Source organism: Equus caballus, chromosome 25, assembly GCF_041296265.1.
Source record: "Equus caballus isolate H_3958 breed thoroughbred chromosome 25, TB-T2T, whole genome shotgun sequence".
NCBI classification, from domain to species: Eukaryota; Metazoa; Chordata; class Mammalia; order Perissodactyla; family Equidae; genus Equus; species Equus caballus.
The window spans coordinates 12,725,426-12,746,537 of NC_091708.1; the positions used below are offsets into that span (position 1 = coordinate 12,725,426).

Genomic DNA, 21,112 nt, shown 5'->3' on the forward strand with positions numbered 1-21,112 from the left:
AAGTACATTAGTTCTTTTTTTTTTTTTTACTATATCTGGTTCATCAGGGGAAAAAAATCTGTAAAAGAAATGTCCAATGACATATAATAATATTTTATTCCCCCTAGTTATCTCTATTATCAGTTTAAATCTGCATATACTTTATGTGGGGAAATGGGCAGTGGTTTTTCTAAGTTCATTTTATAACACAGCATTGAATCTCAGATGAAACCTGTGTCTGTAGGTAAAGGGGTTGCAGAAGTAAGCCCGTTCAGAATAGAGAAGCTATAACCTGGACTGTTGTAAGATTGTTCAGCAACTGTTTTTCCGTTAGGCAAGTCTAGCCTGGTATGTTTAAGCTACTTTGGAAAAGACTAAATCGTTTTCCGTTATAATAGATCCAAGACAAGCTCATCTGAGCCCTCGCTCCTCCTCCTCTTTCTCACAGGGGTGAAGTGCAACCAGTGGTCCGAGGAGGCTTCGATGGTGTTTCGAAATCATGTGGAGAAGAAGCCTCTGGTGGCGCTGGTGCAGACGGTCATAGAGAACGCTAACCCTTGGGACCGGAAGCTGGTGGTCTACTTGGTGGACACGTCGCTGCCAGACACGGATGTCTGGATTCATGATTTTATGTCGGAGTATCTGGCAGAGCTTTCAAAAGTTAATTAATCACAGCTTCTGAGACCTTAACAACTAATTCAGATTGTTTAGCAATAACAAAATGTAGTAGGCTTTAAAAAAAATCTTCTCTCTGCTACATGGCTCTGACTGCTGTGGGGGATTGAAAAGAAAATGCTTATGTTTGATGAAAGATATTTAACAAGTTTTGTTTTAACAGAGTTGACTTTTCAAGAAAATTGCACTTGAATTATTACTATAATATTAGAATAAAAATGTTTATCAATATAAAAACCGACTACCTTATAATTTGTAGGCTTTATGATCTTAAGATGAAGTTTCCCTTTCTACTCGTGTTGTCTTCTTTGTGGCGCTGAGTTCTTCTCCCGTTAGATCGAGTGGTAGTGTGGTGTGTCCCAGAGCAGGTGGTCCCAAACCGTGGGAAGACTATCCTGAGTCTTGAACACGTCAGCAGTGCTAGAGGTGCTGCTGGAGGAGCAGCCCGGGCACCCAGCATGCCCCTCACCACAAATCTTGAGTGGCTTCTCGTCGCCCACAGAGTCCAGGCCGAACACCCAGCCCTCCACAGTCTCCCTACCCAACTTCACTGTCCACCCTCCCTGCACCAGCCACCCTCGACCCTTATCTGGTTCTTGAAACCCAGACATGTGCGTCCCGGACTGCTGATATTCTAAAGCAAGACTCGCTCCCCTCCACACTCTGCTTGTTGTATTTCCTCAGCCTGCAAATCATGCTCCACCCACCATGTTTGTCTGTCAGTATCCTCCCTCACCTCCTGGACTGACGGTGAAGCCTTCCCTGGTGCCCGTCCTGCTCCTCTGTACTTTGAGTATGCCTCTCTTGGTGCCCAGATCTCACTGAGCTTTATAGTATATAACTGGTTGCCTCTGCACCAATCACCCCAACTAGATTGTGAGCTCCTTGAGGGAGGGAGAGGTCTTAGTCATCTCTCCAGCTGGTGTTGTACTGGTAAATGTTTGACAACTGGTTCTGGTGGGTGTGGTGGGGGAGTGAGCCTTGATTTGTAGTATCTGACAATTCCCAATTTGTGAATATTCCAACTCTTGTTGAGTTCCAACAATGTGACATCTCTGAATGTCGAGTTGGGAAGAGATGCACCCAAGTAGCTCTTGTGAGCCTGTACAGTGGACTCCAGCGCACCACTGTCTGCGTCCTCCCCAACAGACAGAATGACATCTTGCGCATATCGGGCACCCTTTATGTGCTTGCTAATTGATGGGCAAGATGGATTGACAGAGGGATAGGTTGGAGGCCTTAGCAGGGATCCAAAGATGAGGTGGGGAGGCCCTGGACTCTTTAAGAGTGGAGCAGTAGGAACAAAGAAAAATAATAAAGCCTTTTTGAAGTTTTTAATTAGAATTATTATAACTGACATCTTAGATACAGAAGATAGGCAAAAGGAGGTGTCAAAGTAAAGCCAGGTCTTAACATCTGAGAGCTAGCGTGATGACCCTTGCTCAGTTTTTGGTTGGGAAGCATACTGAGTTTACACTAATAGAGTCTGAAGATTTGCATAAACTATTGAAATATGGAGTGGATTTCAGGAGAGAAGACCAGGCTAGAGATAAAAATTCTTAAAGTCATTATTTGTATTTGAGAAAACCTAGGAAAAGTGAGAATAGAAAGAAGGTAAAGACCAGATGTTTTAATTTTTTCATGTAAAACATTGAAATTATCTTTATAGCTTTTTAAAATGTATTTTAATATTTATATAAGTGATCCAAAATTCAGGAATGCTTATGCCAGTGATTTAAATAATCATTTATGATAAAAATATCCTGACACATAAATGTTTAAGTGAAATAAAGTAGTGTAAATATTTTTTTATAATGCTTTCTTTCCCTAGCAAAAAACAACAAAAATCCTTAAATTGCCTACAGATAAGGAAGAGGTGGTTTCTATTTCACTGACTTTAGAAATGTTTTCATTACTTTTTAAAATAAATTAATTAATTGTGTTGTTGATATAACTGAAAAATTAATTTGGTGCTTAGACAATTTGACAGACGGACAAATGAAACTTGACCCCGACCTCATGACATTTTCAAAAGTCAAGTCCAGGTGGATTGAAAGCTTAAACATGAAAGGTTGATGTAGGAAGATAACATAGGACAATAATGCCTGTATACTCCACGAGTAGGAAAGATGTCTTAAACAGGACACACAAGGTGCTAACAAAGAAAAAGATGCATATACTCGATAGAGTAAATGAACACCAGCCCGTCAGAAGACATGATGAAGGTGAAAGGCATAGCACAGAGGGGAGGAATATATATATGGCGGGAGAATAGACCGAATATACCTGATAAACAAGAGACTCTCCAGAAGCAAAATGGGCAACACATCTGAACAAACACTTCACCAAAGAGCAAAAGCATCTGGCCAATAACCACGCAAAGGTGCTCAACCCGTTAGGACAGAGGGACATGCAGATTCAAACCTCAATGAGACACCACGACTCAGGCACCAGAAGGGCAAAAAGGTTTGCTTTTTTTTAAATTCCAAGGGTTGTTGAAGATGTGTGCACTTGTGCAGGAGGATACTGGTAAAGAATGTTCACAGTAGCACTATTTCTAATAGCTGAAACCTAGAAACAACCGAAATGTCCATTAAGAGTAAAACAGATTTTTTTTAAACTGTGGTATATTCATTCAATGGAAACCTCCACACCAATGGGAGTAAACCAAATACAGCCACATGAAACAACACGGACTAGCCTCATGACACGGAGTTGTCTGAAGAATTGAAAACAAACTATGGAGGAGAGAGGCAAGCAAGAGGTCATTACCATGAGAGTCAAAGTGACCGTCTTTAGGAGGGAGCCATAACCAGAGGGCAAGGTCACTCCTCAACTGTTGGCAGTGTTGTTTCTTGACTGAGTTGTAGTTCCAACAGGTGTACTCATGATAAAAATTCTTGAACCTGCACACTTACGTTGTATGTACTTTTCTTAAATGTTTGATTCCCCAAGTGTTTAAAATAAATAGTCTGATATATTAAATCATTGCTTTATTTAAAAATATATGGCACATACCCTTTGAAAAGAGCATTCTCTTACACCTAGGAGGGTTTTGTAATCTAAGAATACATTTTCGTGGAAAACAAAATTAAAAAAAAAACAACAAAAACAAAATCGAGTGTTTCCTGTTGGTAATCTGTACACTAGGATTAAGAAGAGTTGATATTATTAGAGTCTGCCCCACCAGAATCTTTCCCATAATAATCCAAAGAGACCTTACCTTCTGTCCAAAGTCCTTTTTATGAGCCATTTTTAAAATTAAAACACTTAAGTTTCTGTTTGGGTTTAAATCGTTTGTTCTGGAAAACATATTAGCCTTTTAAGAAAGGGGGACTTTCTCGTGGTTATTTTAAGTCATTATTTTGGACACTCTCTTCTCTCTTAGTATAGAGAGAATGCATTCAACTCTTGCAACTACGTGTTCACAAGCTGATCGCTGTTAAAGCTTCGGCTCAAACCAGACCCAGCTGGGCTGCTGCTGCGACGGACAGGCCGTGGCTTCAGTCAAAGAGGGAAAGTGAAGGCGCAGCAGCAGGTTGGCTGGCTTTGCTGCATCCAAGGTCCTACCGATTCTTACATCCCAGACCCCGCAGGTATGAACATCCGTCCACCCTTTCCCAGATAACTCTACCGTCGCTCAAACTCCTCCTGGTACAAGTGGAGACACCGAGAATCAGACTACGGGCGACCCGCGCTCACTTGGCCGCGGAGCCAGGCTTCGGGGCGGCCCGGCCCCGGCCCGGCGCTCCCCCAGTGGGTGTCGCTCCCCGGCAGGGGACGGCGCGCTGCGCCCCGGCGCCCCCGAGTGGAGGGAGAGGTAAGGAGGGCGCGGGCGGCGGGCGGCAGGCGGGGCGGGGCGCGGTGACAGCGCGGAGCCGGACCCGCCCCTGGCTCCCACCCCCGGAGCCCACAGCGCCCGCCCGCCCGCCCGCGGCCGCCCGGGAGCTCATCCAGCCCCGCGCTCCGCTCGCCCGCCGCCGCCCGCGCCCGTCCGCCGGCCGCCCGCGCCCGCCCCGCCGCCGCCCGCGCCCGCCCCGCAGCTCCACGGCCCGGTAAGCCCCCCACCAGGCCAAGGGTCCCCCTCGCGCTCTCGGGGCTCCCTGCCCCCGCGCCGGGCCCCAGCCATATCTGGGCAAAATATTCAGCTGTCGCCGCCGCCGCCAAGAGGGACTGAGCGTGGCTCCCTCTATAAATAGCCGCCGCCTCGGGTTGCCTCCGGGGCTGGGGAGCCCGGGTGTCGGGGTCCGGAGCCCGGCGTTCCGGTCCGTGCCCCCCGCGCGCGTGGCCGTGGCCAGGGCGCCCTCCTCTCTGGACCCCGGCGCCGCGTCTGTAAACGGAAGGACCTGGGGGCCCTCAAAGAGCATCGCCGAGGGCCGGGGTCCTGGCGGAGAGGGCGCCCCCGCCGCCTGCTCGACCCCAGCGCAGCGGGGCTCCGCGCCCCCGGGCGCTCGGCTGGTGCAGGTGCCCGCCCGAGCCCGTCACGGAGGCGCGGCCTCCCTCCCGCTGCGGAGAGACCGGGGTGGGAGTAGGGGCGGACGCGCTCGTGTGGACGTGGAACCCGGGTTCGGGCTGCGCCTGTTGGTAGCAGGAAAAGTTTCCCAAACCACGGGAGATGGCGAGGTTTAAAGCACCACCATACACGCGTTTCGCGCCGAGGTGGAGCGAGAAAGAGCCTGTAGGCAGGAGCCCTCTCGCTGTCCCCAACTCACATGGTGGACATGGCAAGCCCCCTTCCTTCTCCAGGCCTCGGTTTCCCCGTTTGTAGGGTGGGGTTTGGTTCTGGCGATGGAGCTAGGAGCCGGCCGAGAGAGCAGCAGGGCGCGCTTTGACCGCCGGCGCTCCCCTCACCTGTTCCCGGCTCCGGCTCCGGGCCCGGGACGCTGGGGGCACAGCCGCGCACATCGCGAGTCGTGGTGGAAACCCGAGACTGGCGAGCGCTCTGACTCAGGGGTCCTGCTCGGACCTACTAGGCCCCTCGGGATAGCCTGGGCCGTGCACCCCCAGGAGGCGCGACCCCCGGTAATTATGGGCATCTCTCTCGGGAGCAGCCATCGCTTTCGTAAAGTAGCGTGTGACTCAAACAGCTTTAGACCCAATGAACTGGGCTGGGCCAGAGGCTCCAGTCCAGCTGCTCCCTGGCCTCAGTTTCCCCATCTATACAGTGCCTATGATGCGACCTCGGAGCCCTCCTGCTATTACCGACCCTGCACTTGGCCTTGACCTTCGCCCTCCCAGATTCTTAGAGATGACCTGGCCCACCCCTTTCCGCATCCAAATTACAAAACCAGACCCTAACTCAGGTTCTGGCCCCTCAGCCGGAGTACCCGGAAAATCTCTATCTTTCTCTCAGTGGTGACAGCCATTTTGTTCTCCATGAAGGGTCCCAGAACCCCCTGCTCAAGGTCACAGCTGTTGGAAACCCCAGGAGGTCTGTAGTCCCCACCAGCTTTCTCATCTCTCTCCTGACACTTCCTGCTGCTCAGGCAGGTCTTGGGGATCTGTGGGCACCCCACCAATGCCCCCGCTTCTCTGATCTGCTGCTGTCCAGGACTTTCGCGGCTCAGACCATAGCACCCTCGTCCTGAAGTTTCATTTTTGTTTCTACTTTACTTTCTATTACTCTATGCTTTCTCTAAAGCCATCGCAAGGCCTCATAGATAGAATTAAGGGAAAATGGAGACAAATAGTAAGGTTCTCATTAATTCGAGCCACGTCACAAATATGCAGAGAGTGAAAGCACAGAACCCTGTCACTTCAGTATATTAACTCTCTTGAATGAGCCAGGCTTGCAAAGACACATGTAGATGGTCTTGGCCCTTGAGTTCCTCGCAGCCGGAGTGGAAAGCCAGTGTCCTCTAAAAATAGCCTCCACCCCACCTTATCAGAGTCTCACACCTGCTCCCTCCTCCGGGAGGGCTGCTGCCTGCACGACAGCTGACAACAGGGAGCGTGTCCTGGAGCTCTGAGTAGCAGGAGGTGGACTGGCCTGGAGGTTAGGACCCCTGCCTCCAGCCCTAGCTCCATCACCCCCTTAGAGTGACCTTGAGCTGTGAGGGGGAGGGCAAGATGGTCTCCAGTGGACCTGGAGTCCAGAGGGCTCCGAGTTTCCCTCGGAAGACATTCTAGCATGAGAAAAGTGAAGGCACGACATGCAGGGGAAGCCCCTGTGTAGGGGAGGGCGAGAGTGGGAGAAAGGGGCTTCCCAAGGGCCAAGGGAGGAGAGAGGCCAGCAGTGCCGTGCTGTTTGCTGTGGAGAGACCGTGGCCATGAGGACTGGGAAGCGGACTCCAGGCTTGGCAGGTGGTCTCGGGCGACTTTAACCAGAGTATTGCAGAGGGTCCAAAAATGGGATCTGCCACTGCCTTACCGGGACCAGTGACCCAGCCTGTCTGACTGAGCCTCGGTTTCCCCCTCTGTACAATGAGGATAAAATAGCCCCGTTTCATAGAAGATGCTGTGGGGACTGAGTGAGAAGATGCAGGGAAAGCCCTTAGCCCAGCGCTTGGTACCCGCAATGGTGTCATTAGGTTTAGTGAGGGGGAGAGGCAGAAGCTGACGGGAGCTGAAGCCATGGAGCCAGAGCCTACAACTCTTCTGCAAGCTGCGATGAGAAAGGAAGGGAGAAGGAAGGTGGTAGGAGCTGGAGGCGGGGCCCAGAAAGGAGGCAGGTGTTTCTGGGATGAGGAGTGTGAGAAGAGAGGGGGGAGGGCTGGTGAGAGGGGAGGAGGATGACAGGAGCCCCTGGGGGTGTGCACACAGGAGGACTGAGGGCCCTCCTTGATGACCTGCTGACTGCCACGGGCTCTAGAATCACATTCCTCTAGAATCAGGCCGAGCAAAGAAAGGGTAAACTGAAGCCGATCCTGGCTCAGACCCGAGTGTCCCCTTGGCAGCCTTCAGCATCTGCGAAGGGGTAGTGAAGGGCCATGCAGGGTAGTTTGCCTCTGCCCAAGGGCCTCGTGACCTTGGCTTGCTTGTTTCTGAAGTGACATCATCTATTGATGACTCTCACTGAGCCCAGTCATAATGGCCTTTTCCAGTCAATGTTTTGATTTTTCGGTCTTACTAATGGACCAGCCAGGCTGCCAACATTTCTAAACAGGCCAGTTCCCTTCTCACTTAAAGGCAGAACACCAAATAGATCGATTATTTGGCTGCTAGGAGCCATTATCAGTTTAAAGCCACAGGCTTGTCTCTATGGAAAAATATGAATCACATAGCATAATTCTGGGCCATTTCCTCTCTTTTGTTTTGTAAAATCCTCCTTCGGTTCATCACAATAGGATCTGACTCTCTCTGCTCTTCGTGATAAGGAAGAGTGAGCTCACTGGAGTCAGCCCAGGACAGGCTAGGAGGCTTGCTTCACGGAAGGAGGCGCTGGGTCCTGTCTGATCTGAAAAACTAAGCAAACGAAAGCATTTCTTTTGTTGCTCCTTTTCTTAAATCCTTTTGTTTTTCTCTCCGAGAGAAACAGCTGTGTCAAAGGGCTGGACATCACTGTGCATGAGAGGAAAGTGGGAGAGAGCGGGAGGCCAGCTCAGCCCGTGTCCCTGTCTCAGTTCTCCTCGGTCCCCAGCCTGAGCCACCACTCACTCTGGGACTTCTAGGGCTGTGACCCCAGGGCCGTTCCTGGAGGTGATTCTGGTGGGTGATGAGGTTTGCTCCCCATGCCCCTGGGAACCCAGGGAGGGAGAGGTGCCTTGGCCTCACTCAGCCTCCTTCGTGGACTCATCTCTTCTGCCCATCCTTAAATGTTGGTGCCACTCTCAACAACCCTACTCTCTTTTCACCACATACCCTCCTACAATCCCATTTACTCCCATGACTCCAACCACCCTTATAAATTCACAACTCCCAAATTCGTGCATCCAGCCTGGACCGCCCTGCTCAGCTCTAGGCATCGATGACTCCTGCCAATTGGACAAAGCCCACAGGGCATCCCAAAGGCACTTCACACCCGACAGGCCCAGGCTCACCACCCAGTCCTCCTCTGTGTCCCCATCTTGGTTAACAGTAACACCATCCACCCGGGCACCAAGCCAGAAACCTCCCTTCCCTTTGCCACCCCGTTCATTCGGTCAAGAGTCCAGTCAATTCTACCTTCCTTCGTATCTCTTCTGTTCATTTCTATTCCGCAGTCACTACCCCAATGGAGGACTTTGCATCCTCCTCTGAGCTCATGTCAGAGGCTCTTCAAAGTGTTTCTGCCTCAAGTCTTCTCTTCTTCCATGCTGCTGTTAAAAGATCTTTATGAAATGTAGCTATGACCCTGTTATTCCCCTCCCTTCAGGATTCCCCATTTCATACTGGATTCCTTAGCAGGGAACACCAAGACCACCTAAGATGTGGCCCAACCCGCTTCTCCAAGACCACCTCCTGGCAGTCCCCCCAACTCTCCTTACCTTCTGTCATGGTGCCTTCGTGCCTCCCTGCCTTTGCCCCTGCTGTTCCTCTCTCCCTTCTCAACGTGGCGAACTTGTAACCATCCTTTAAATCAAAGCTCTTCGCTGCCTCACCTGAGCTCCCACAGCCCCCTGCACGGACCTCAGAGAACCAGGCATGGTGTGTTCGAAATGGAATCATGTCCTTATCTCTGGCTACGCTGAGAGCTCCTTGAGGACAGTTGATGGCTCATTTATTTCTCCTTCCACAGTGTCGAGCTTGGAGCTCACCTCTTGGTGTAGTGCAAGTATTTATATTTTAATAAACGACTGACCACTGAATGAATGAATGAATGAGTAAAAGATTAAGGAGAGGAAAGCCCTGTGATAACCATGACAGTCACACATCAACCAGATCTGTAACGTGTCCCCATGCCACCATACACCAGCTCCACAAGGGCAGAGACCACACGTGATCTGCTCCCTAGCGACTCCACAGCCCTGTCAGCCCCATCACAGTAAACAGAATGAACCCATGATCTCATTTGAAACTCACAGTACGCCTGTGAGGGAGAAAGGGCAGGTGTGATTACCCCCTTTTTGTAGAGAGGACAGGGAACCCCAGTAGGGATTGGTCCAGGTCATCCCCTGGAGTGTGCGTTCCCGAACAACCAAGGCGCTCTCCAGGCTCTGTGGACCTGCGAGGCGGGAGTCCTTGTATTCCGTACAACGCTACTCTAACATTTGCTTCTCGGGACCTTATTAAAAATGCAGATTCAGGCTCAGTAGGCCTGGGAGGGACCTGAGATCCTGAATTTCTAATAAGCTCCTTGTTTCTATAAGCCCCAATAAGCTTCATAATTCCTAATAAGCTCTAATAAACACATAAAAATGTGATGCTCATCCTAAATACACAGATCACCTTACTTTAAGCACCAGATGAATACTAGTTATCTCAGTTTTCTGTTGGCCATTGCTTAAAAAAATAGTGTTTTCATTAAAATCTACAAATGAATTCATTTAAACCCTGACTCAAAGGCTCTTTCTGGTCTTCTTTTTATGGGGCACATGACAGGGGCTCGAAGAACACGATGGAGGATACTGGGGTGCAGCATGTGGGGAAGGCTCCAAGAACAGGATGCACTGGTGATGGAGACTAGCGATGGGACACGTGATTGGGGGCGGGGCATGCGGTGGGGCACGTGGCCGGAGCACGGTGGACAACAGGACAAGGCTCCAGAAACTGCCTGGTGCTGGAAGGGGCAGGCCTCGTGGCAGTGGGTTATTTCCACCTTCCTCCGCTTTCCCACCTTCTCCCTTATGTTCTGGAGAACTTTAAGCCCAGACAGGGCTTTCAAGTCAAACTGCCCCGTTCCTGGCCAGCCTAGAGCCTCCCCTGAGGAGCTCCAGCTCCTGTGTCTGATTGTCTTTTTCAGTGCACGTGGCTGACAAGGTCAGTATCTGAGCCCAGGATGAGTGCCCGGCCCGGGCTGAGTGGAAACCTGGAGGCCTGCCTCAAAACCGCTCAGAAGAGAAGGGAGAAAGGGGCCCTGAGGACGGCCTTCCTCCACACAAACCCGGGAAGATGTAAAAAGTCAGACTAGATGGCAGCATCCCGTGCGTTTGTTTATGGTTTTTATACTGCGTTCCACTTACACCATTACAGGGGTTTGAGATGGCTTAAAATAAACCCGCACAGACAATTAACTAAGAAAAGAAACAAAGAAAGAGCAGAGCAGTTGAAAATTAGGATCCTGAAAATCCTTGGGAATCTGGACCCTTGCTCCAGGAAAATGAGCATATCCATACACATGACAGTTTGCATAGTGTCTCAGTGGGTGCATGGATCCCCCTGAGGCCCTTCAAGAGCCCAGGAGATGAATGCCCAGCACAGAAAAAGGGGAGAAAATTATGCCAGCGTCCTGGCTGAAGACGGCAGCTGTATTTGGACACTCAAGTCAGCTCTGGGAGGAATCGTGACAGCCAAGGGGAAAGGGAGACAAGATGAATTGGAGAACACTTCATGTCCAAGAAAAAAGAACACCAGTCTTTCAGGAGATAGAATTGTTTTTTTAGCTGTTACTCTCAGAGTATTTTGCCAGGATGGGACACCGGATGGAAGGCATTTAGTGTAGCAGTTGAGAGCATGGACTTTGGCGACCACCTCCCTGGGTTCAAATCTAAGGCCTGCCAGTTATTGGCTTGTACGCTCAGGTAACTTTTAACTCCCTTGTGCCTTAGTAGATGGGGAACATCTATAAAGTGGGGTCGTCTTGGGGACTAAAGAAGTTATTATATGTAAAATGCTTAGACAGTTCCTGGGACCTTGTTAGCGTAGAGTCGGGTGAGCTGTTATGGGAAGGCAGCCTGGAGGAGTGATAATGAGTACAGTCAGGTTGCCTGCCTGGATTCAGATCCCGTCTCTACTGCTTAATAGCTTTGTGACCCTGGACACTTACTAGGTTAGATCGTGTTTCCCCAAAAGTCCTGTCCGCCTGAAATCTCAGAATGTGAATGTTCTCTGGAAATAGGATCTTTGAAGTTGTGATTCATTAAGATGAGGTCACACTGGATTAGGGTGGACCCTGAATCCAAAGACTGGTGTCCTTATGACAAGAAGAGAGGCCATGGACAGGGAAGAAGACCTTGTGACGGTGGAGTCAGAGATCAGAGGGGTGCAGATACAAGCCAAGGAGTGCCAAGCATTCCTAGCTTTGCTAGGAGAGAGGCGTGGCCCGTCTTTCTCCCTCAGGGCCTCCAAGAGGAGCCAAGCCTGCCGACACCTTGATTTCCAATTTCTGGCCTTCTGAACTGCAATCGAATATGTTTGTGTTGTTGTAAGCCATCCAGTTTGTGGTCATTTGTGATGGCAGCCCTGCGAACGGACAGTCAGATTCCTGCACTTCAGTTTCTTCATCTGTAGAACGGGAATAAAAAGTACCTACTTCGCAGAGTTATTGAGATTGCATGAAATAATCCATGTAAAGAGCTTAGCACCGTGCCTGGTATGCAGTACGTACAGAATAATGCTTGCATTATTATACATTACGTATTATATAATTATATATAGTATAACAAGGTACAGTGATATAATGGGCAATAACAGCCTCGAGGATGGTGTTAATAGTATTCTATTGTATGTCTACACTTTACTTTATTTACTCAATGCCCTTTTGAGGAACTTTAAGGTGGTTTCCAGTTTTTTGCTAATATAGATAATAATCAGATAATTTGCACATGTATCTGTGTAATTAATTGAGTGAGTAAGCTGGTAGGATAAATTCCTAGAAGTGGAATTGCTGAATCAAAGGCTGTGTACGCTCGGATGGATATGGCTTAACTGACCCTGGAAGAGGGTGCGCCGAGGTGCCCTTCTGCTCCCAGCGAGGACGCAGGTCTCTACAACCTGTGAGCCCCAGGAGTGCTCAGACGTTTTCATCTCTGCTCATCTGATAGATGAGAACTCATGTCTCATTTCTCAATCTGCTTTTCTATAATTATGAGTGAATATCCTTATCTGTTCATAGGCTTATTAACCATTTGTATTTTTATGTAAATTTCCTGTTCCTTTCCTTTTCCTACATACGTGTAAGCTACTAAACATCCTGGCTTAACCCAGCCTCCCTTAAATGTGCTCCGAACACTGACATTAGCCCACAGTCGGGCAAATCGTCTAACACGAAGGCTAGTTTATAATGAAGTGTTGAGTATCTCATGTAATTTATTGACTACTGAACTGAGAGTGACAAACAGAATGGCTGCCTGGGTGCAGAATGGGTGTCAGTGTGTCGGCTGCTCACCCTCGTGACCGCGTGGTGACCGGGAGCTGTCGCTGCCCAGCATCACTGGAGAGGATCACACCACATGTGGCTCGCCCAGGAAAAGATCAAAATTCAAAACCGGAAGTGCAGTTTCTACTGAATGCACATGACTTTCGCACCATCATAAAGTTGAAAAATCATAAATCAAACCATTATAAATTGGGGACCATCTGTAATAATAGTAGGCATTCATTCATTCGTTCAACAAAACTGCCTTCTCACGTGAGAGGTGAGGGGCTTCGTGTTGGACCGTGAGAGACAGAGGAGCTGCCATCGAGCAGCTTTCAGTCTTGGGTGTGGAGGGTGCAATAAGACGATGCCTCTGTTGGCAGAGGCCTCTCTGCAGGCCTCTCCCATTTGCACTAAGGTATTTGGGGGGCTGGAACCCTTCTCAGCCCTTTTCAGGTGTGGAGAAAGATGGCCTGGAAGAGGCAGAGGCTGGTGAGAGCTCATGGCAGTTGCCAAGAGCCAGGGAGAAGGAGCCACAGAGTGGAGTGTGGCATGGTTTGTAGGGCAGCTGGGATGGGAAGATGGTTTCATAGTCTTTTCCTGGAACCCTGCTGCTCACAGTGATTTGTGTGGTGACTCAGACACCATGATGACCTCAGGAGATGCAAAATGAAAACACACCCTGGTGCATGCAGGCACACGCACACGCGCCTTTCTAATTTAAGACGTTTGACAACTTTGACCTGTGGACCTTCGAGGCTCAGTGTGTCCTGGGATGGAGTGCGTAGCAACTGCAGAGAGTGATGCAGTCGAATGCTGTGTTCAGTTTCCCTGCTTCTCTCAGAAGGTGCTTTCCCATATGACTAAGACAATGAGGTCAGCCAGGGAAAAATAAATGTGAACAGGCCAGAAAACAAGTCTTTTAAAGATAGCTGGTCTCTGAGTCCCCATCCTCTGTACTCAGTGGCCCCAAACATGTCTTTCATAATAGAATCCATCCTTGACGGGCCTTAAATCTCATCTGTCAACTCCCAGCAACCACTCTCAGTTGAGATGTCAACCTTCTCCAGGAGACCTCACCTAGGACTCAGTCATATCTGCTCACATGACGGCTGTGACAGGTGCTCACCACCTCCTGAATCAGCCTAGTGCCTCCTTGGGCATTTTTTTATTGTTAGAAAGTTCCTTGTGCTTATGGGAAATCTACACCCTGACAGTCTCAGTATATTGACGTCTTCTGCCCTCTGGCAGAAACACTTCTGTTTCTTCATCCCCAGGTCAGCCCATTAGAGGTTTGCAGAGTGTGACATGTTCCTGGTCCTTCAACTATTCTTCATGTGACACTGTGCTCCCCTTCTCAGGACTCAGCACCACTCGAGAGAGAGGCCCAGTTCACAGAAGAGGCCACCCACATGGCCGATGGGCGTCAGAACTGTGCTCAGCATCACTAGTGATCAGGGAAATGCACAATGAGCTACCACTACCCAAACGCCATAATGGCTAAAATGAAAAGTACTGACGATACCAAGAGTTGACAAGGATGTGGAGCAACTGGAACTCTCACAGATTGCTGCTGGGGTGTAAAAAGTACAATTACTTTGGAAAACTTCAGTATCTACTGAAACTAAATGTATGCCTACTCTATGACCACCAATTCTACTGCAGGGCACATGCCCAAGAGAAATAAGTGATTATTTCTACCAAAAGACATTCATAGCACTATTTATAATTATCAAATACTGGAAATAACTTAAATCGTCCACTAACAGTAGAGTAAATAAATAAATTATAGTCTAATTCATATAATGGAATATTACACATCAGTGAAAAAGAAGGGACTGCTGCTAACACACAACATGGGTGAATCTCACAGATGTAATGTTGAGTGAAAGAAGCCAGACGCAAGAACACACTCACTGTATGTTTTCATTTGCATGGTGTTCAAAACCAGTCAAAGCCAATCTGTGGTTTTAAAAGTCAGAGTAGTAGTGACCTTTGAGGGAGATGGAGTCGGGGGCAGTGTACAGGAGAGCCTTGTGGTGGGCTGGAGATGTCCTATATCTTCATCTGAGTGGTATTTACATAGATGTAGACATATGGGAAAATTCAGTGAGCTGTATTCGTTAGACTTGCGCACTTGACTGTGTATAACCTATGTCTTACTAAAGAAGAGAAAAATCCCCCCCCCCCCACCCCCAGTGAAGGGGGAGGCCCATGTTGAGCTCCAGTACAGAGCCGAGCAAGGCTGTCAACCCCTTGCTTTGGCTGCTGCACTGTTCTCAATGCAGCTGAGGTCGCATCATAACTTTTGGGGCCAACGCCTCACACTGTTGACGTACGTTGGGTGGACAGCCACTTGAGAACCCCCAAATCTTTCTTATGGCTGCTCAAGCGTGTCCACCCATCCAGCATTTGTAGGGTTGGCCTGTGGGCTGGAGCGTCGTGGGACTGAGGAGAGGGGAGGACCCAGCAATCTGAACAGCACCTCCTTTGTCTCATTCCCCTTCACAGCACCCCTGAGAGCCATGTGTTATGCTCTCATTTTCCAGATGAATCCGTTCACCTCAGAGGCACTAAGTGACGTACCTGAGGCTGCCCAGCCCGTTAGAGCCAGGCAGGGGTTTTGCCCAGGTCCGCGCAACCCCTAGTCCAATCTTTCGCCTCTCACCAGGCTGACCTGAGACAAGACCTCATGTGTAAAATGGGGCTAACGGCCCAGCTTGTCCCCCCTGATGGTGGAGGAAGAGACCATGTGTGTGACACCACCCCAGGGACCTCTGTGTGAGTCTGATCCTCCCAACTTAATTGTAAGCTTCCTGAGGTTAAGGACTGTCTTACTAATTTCTGTTTTTTCCACAAAGGCCCACCACACCCTGCACATAGTGAGTGCTCAATAAATACTCACCCAGTGAATTAGATTATGGAAACTGAGATCCAGAGAGGTACAGCAACTTGCTCAAGGTCACCTGGCAATTCCTCCACCAAAGTCAGGATTTGTAACCAGGTCCCCTGACTCCCATCCCAGTGCTCCTTCTGCCATTGGCCCCAGCTTCCTGTAGACCCCAGAGACCAGAGATTCCAATGGGTTGGAAGATACTAGGGAGGAAAAGGACCATCCCAGTGAGACAAGGCTGCATCTGGCCAGGGCCTTCAGAGTGTGTGTCCTGGGAAGAGGGCTGGGAACAGGTTGCAGGTTGTGTGGTTGTTCTTCTCTCAGAAGGACCCTATGCTTGGCCGAATGCTCTGCAATCAGTTTCTAGAAATTCGGAATTTTATCTTTGGGTGTATATTTTTAAGTGAAGTCTCATGGACAGGGGAGCATGCAGCAGGGCTTGGAGCCTCATCCCACGCAAGTCCCACCTCCTGCTGCCTCTCTGCTTCCTGAGATGGGTTCTTAGACCCCAGCTGCCTCGCCTCCTGGCACCTCCAGCTGCCACCAGACTCCACCTCCCACCCCAGCCCAGCTGCCGCTGGAGCTCTCTGCCCTGGTGCTCAGCTGGCAACTCTGCAGGGCAAGCCTCCCAGCCACTGCTGATCCAGGTGCCCATGGACCTGGCACAGAGGTTGCAATGCCCTTGGGATCTCCTGTCTCCTACCTGCTGCTGGAAGGAGAGATGCCTGGCTTGACATCTGGGGGTGCGTCTGTCCCACATCTGGCAGGGGAGGGAAGCTGGCAGCCAGTGGACTTGGCGTGCATGCTTTGAGTTGCAAGCACCTGTGCGATCACGACATTAAATAATAAAAAAGAAAACACTATGACAAATCAAGAAAGAGACCATGAGAGAAAGAAAAAACTTTACATCTTGGTACCTTTAATGGTGCTTTTTCTTATTTTTGAACAAGAGACTCCAAAGTTCTATTTTGTGGACCTGGCAAGTTCTGTAGCCGGTCTTGCCTGGGAGAATCTTCCAGGAGGCCAGGGTGAGAGCCTGGGCCGTCTGCAGGGGCTCTCTGGGGAAGGAGCCTGCAGGGGATTCAGGCCTCTGCCCCCCCAGCTCTCTCCCTCTCCGTCTCTCCTCCTCTGCGCTCATCTGTCTGGATCCCATCACAGGGACAGCACGCCAAGGCACACTCCCTTCTTGCCCAGAGGGAGCATGAGCGTGGTCGTTGTTTATAAACTGCAAAGGTCTCTGCACATGGAGTGGCTCTTGCTATAATTACTGCGTCACATTTTATGACCCCATTCTAAAATCTAACATCAGGGAAGTTAAGCCCCCCAAAACTTCCACTGCCCACTTGTCTGCCCCTTCCACACTCTACCTGGCCTTCTGGCCCCAGCCAAGGATCGGTTGACTTTCCTGGCCGGGGATAGAATTTGGTTGTCCACCCTGCCCCCAGGGTCTGTTTCCCTGATGACACTTCACTGTGACCTCAGGCGTGTACGCTGAGCCAGGCCAGGGCCACTGAGGTGGGCGGCTGGTCCCACGGGGTTGCTGCCCTCCTGCAGCCCAGCCAGGGGGCCAAGGGGTGTGGGAGCCACGGACTCCTCCCCGGGCAGGGAAGCGCACTCTCACAGGTCTGCTCCCAAGGCTGGGGGAAGAGAGAGGCCATGGGACCCCATTAAGGAGGCTGGGGGACCATGAAGGGGCTGTGCTCCGAGGACTTAGGAGGACTTCTGAGGGTGTGGAGGTGGGAGAGGCACTTCAGGCTGAGGAAACAGCTTGAGCACAGCCCAGAGACGGAAATTTCAGGGGTGGTCGGGGACGAGTGGTCTGGAACTGCTGGAGGGGGAAGGCCTGTGGTGGAATGAGAAGCTAGGGAGGCACAGAGGCCACCAGGTCTCCGAGGGCCTCCCCCCAGGCTGCGGAGTCTGCTGTCTGTCTGGCATCATGGGGCTGTGGGAGGTTCTTCGGCTCAGAAGCAGCGTCAGAAGTGGTTTTCACAAAGATCATTTGGAGTCTGAGTTGAGTGGGGACAAGAAGGTGGGAGAACGGAGGCTGGGAGACGGGTTGGGAGGCTGATGTGAAAAGAGATTTTAAAAAGGCAAGACCGTGAAAAGGGAGAGTAGGGACAGACACAAAGGATGTTGAAGAGATGGGAGTCTGGTCACAAAAGGACAAATACAGTATGATCCACTAGCTGAGGTCCCCGGGGCTGTGAGACTCAGAGACAGAAAGCAGAAGGGCGGCTGCCAGAGGCGGGACGTGGGGATGGGAGTTAGTGCTCAGCCGGTCCGGAGTTTCAGTTGGGGAAGACAAGCAAGTCCTGGAGATAGCTGGTGGTGGTGGATGCCCAGCAATGTGAATGTACTTAATGCCATTGAACTGGACACTTAAACAGGTTAAAATGGTAAATTTTATGTTATGAGTATTTTACCAAAATTTTTTGAAAACTATAACGTTCAAAAAATTAAATAAAAGAGAAAGAGAGAGAGGACTGACAGGTGTGACGGACCAGAGCTGGGCAGGGTGGTAGAGGGAGAGCTCAGGATGGCCCCGCGAGCCTGGCCTGCGTGCTGACGGGCAGCGGAGGCGCAGTCGCCCGAGTGAGGAGTTGGCGGTGGTGGTGAAGGGGCCCACGCATGGGGTTGGGCGTGTTCAGCCTGAGGGACCCCAGGAGATGTGCCCACAGGGAGCCTGGGCTGCAGGGAGACCATTGGAGAGTCCTCAGCTGTAACATACCCCACTTGGGAGAAGAGGAGAATCCCCAGGGGGAGCGTGAGAAGAGGGCAGAGCCTGGGAGAAGAGGTGGGCCCAGAAGAATAGCCATCAAGGAGACTCAGAAGGAGGGGCCGGAAAGGAAGGAGGGCAGCCAGAGCCTGAGCTCTCACTCTTGTTGAGCTGCAAGGAGCAGGGCCTCATTCAAGGTGAGGGAGCGTGGGGCGAGGGGTGGGCCTCGCAAGGACTGTGGGGGGATAGGAGCCTCATTGAATGCAACATGAGCCAGAGCCATCCAGGCCTGAGGGGACGGGGACACGGTGTCCGCCATCTCCCTCCCAGCCCCGTGAAGTCCCCATCCTCCAAGGACTCTGGCTCGCCCTAACATCTCTTCCCTCGTGGCCTCAGCTTCCACCTGCTCCTCATAGTCACCTGTCTTCACCCCAGCTTCCCCTGCCACTTGCCTCATTGTCCCTTATGTCCCAGTCCAGTGCTGCCATGCGTTGAATCGTATCCCCCCAAAAGGTGTACCTGTGAATGTGACTTTATTTGGAAAGAGGGTCTTTGCAGATGATCAAGTTAAGACAAGGTCATAGGGCAGGCCCTATCCAGTATGACTGGTGTCCTTATATAAAGGGGACCTTTGGACACAGACATGTACAGAATGGGAAGGCTGCCAGCTCACAGCTTGGAACCCCTGAGCTCCCAGAGTGGAGACAGGGGCCTGGAACAGATTTTCCCATAGAGCCCTAGGAAGGAGCCATCCCTGCTGACACTAGACTTTGGGCTTCTAGCCTCCTGAACTGAGACAATAAATTCCTGTGGTTTAAGCCCCTCAGTTTGCGGCACTTTGTTAGGGCAGCCCCAGGAAATTAGTACTAACGCCATGAAATAAAGGAACTCATTCGCCCATCATCTTTTTGTTTTTTCCCAAGCGCCTCATAGGTCATCGAATAGCCAATCAGTTGGCTGCCCTTGAGCCAGGCAGCCACTTTGTCCAATCAGCTGAAGGGGTTGTCACATGATGTAAAGCATGGCTGTCCCCAGAGGTGCCCCTTGAAGGAGGGCAGGGGGGAGACAGCTCTCTAGGGAGGAAAGGGGGACATCTCAGGCATTCTGTGTCCCTAAAGCCAAGGGAAGAGGTGCAGGCTTCACTGATGAGGCATCATGGCCTAAAATCCCTTTAGCCAAAGAGAAGGACAAAGACGGGGTGGGGTGAGGAATCAGCTTTGTTCATAAATCAGCATCTCTTCGCCGTGATCAAGACGTTCCCTGTGGCTGCCATAAGGAGATGGCAGAACTGGAAAATATTCCTTTGAGCTGTGACTCACCTCCTCCTGACCTCGGGGGGTACAGTCATAAATTAAGATGCCGCCCGGCCCCTCCTCCCTGAGTGTCCCCGGGGGCGGGGGGCGGATGCTGGAGAAGCCATTAGCAGAAGTGGAGGGACCCACTTCCTGTGAAAGATTTAAAAGCACATTTGGTCCTCCAGGAGCTTCCCCGGCTCGGAGCTTTCATTTCTGACGTTTCCTGATGGATGGCCTCAGCCCTTGACCCTTTCATTTTTGGACCCACTGTCCAACCTGCCTACTTTTACTTCCTGACACGGTTTGTAAATCCTGTTTTTCATATTGAGCAGTGGCTGAAGGCTCCTGCCCCTGAGGAGCAGGGAGGCCGGACATGCTCTTGGTGTAATATACACACCAGATTTGGGAGACTTAGGGTTTTAAACGTGTTTTAAATTTATTGAGCTGCCCTTTTATTTTTCTACCAACTCTTACTCAGGACCCAGTTTATAAAGCAGGTGACAGAGGTGCAGCCATGCTGGGAGTCCGGGCGGCTTCCTCACCCCTCCCTGCCTGTCACTCCCCTCTTGGGGTCCCGGCCCTCCCAGACCTGGTCTGATCTTTCCATTTTAAAGATGGGAAAACAGAGGATCTGAGAAGAAAAGGGGCCTGCCCAAAGTTCTAAAGACACTAGACCCAAACCCGAATGTGCCCATTCCCTGCCAGCAGCTTCAGCAGGCAGAGGGGACATGAAGACAAATAAGACATGGGTCCTTATCTGAGGGAAGTTCAGTCTGACGACAGTGTCTGGGGAGCGGCAAGGGGAGAGGCTGCGACCACAGCAGCAGCCTCACGCTCGTGGCTCCCGTCTGTGGAGCCTGTGTGGACCACGCCCCAGCCCAGGCTGTCACCTCAGCTGCTTGTCACCACTTCATCCTCGAAACACCCTTTGGGGCGAGTCCCGTGACCCTCTCACTGTACAGAAGGAGAAACCCCGTCCAGTGATTCTCAACTTTCTCTTTTCGCGGCTGAATCCTTCCTTCAAAGGAAGTCTTCCACGGAAGCTCAAATAAACCAGCAAAACCAGGGGGAGCTCCTCACCTAGCCTCTCGTCCTGAAGCCCCTGCAGGGGCCCCCAGGAGCTGTCCAGAGCCTGAGATCTCCCCTGGGCACGGTTTAAAGACCAGCCCTGTGATCCACTTCTCAGATGTCTCCAGGAGGGCTGGGTCACCAGCAGAATTCCCTGGCCCACTTGTGCTCGTTGCACAGGTGAGCGGATGGGGGCCTGGAGGAGCGGAGGCGCTCGGCAAGCCTCACCCCGGGAGTGACTGCCACAGCCCACGCTCCAACCGGAGTCTTAAGACTCTCAGGCCTGTGTCCATGTGTGACGCCTCTTTTATTAAGAAACGGAGGCCTTTTAT

The 21,112-nt window shown here is 50.9% G+C and overlaps 2 protein-coding genes across 12 annotated transcripts in view; both read left to right on the top strand.

Annotated features, from left to right (window-relative positions):
* Positions 1–891, top strand: part of TDRD7 (tudor domain containing 7) — a 91,064-nt gene extending 90,173 nt beyond the window's left edge. For all 3 annotated transcript variants that reach the window (XM_070250881.1, XM_023629702.2, XM_070250880.1), the window contains exon 17: positions 428–891. In XM_070250881.1, the coding sequence (XP_070106982.1) occupies positions 428–648 (221 nt within the window). In that variant the 3' untranslated portion in view covers positions 649–891. The remainder of the gene's footprint in view (positions 1–427) is intronic.
* Positions 892–4,117: 3,226 nt separating this feature from the next.
* TMOD1 (tropomodulin 1) overlaps positions 4,118–21,112 on the top strand; it is an 83,040-nt gene continuing 66,045 nt past the window's right edge. For 3 of the 9 annotated variants that reach the window (XM_070250889.1, XM_070250891.1, XM_070250890.1), the window contains exon 1: positions 4,581–4,709. The gene's annotated coding sequence lies outside the window, so the exon portion shown is untranslated. Of the gene's footprint in view, positions 4,251–4,558; positions 4,710–21,112 lie in introns of those variants that run through there. The other 6 variants (XM_070250887.1, XM_070250892.1, XM_023629710.2 and 3 more) reach the window with 4 other exon arrangements.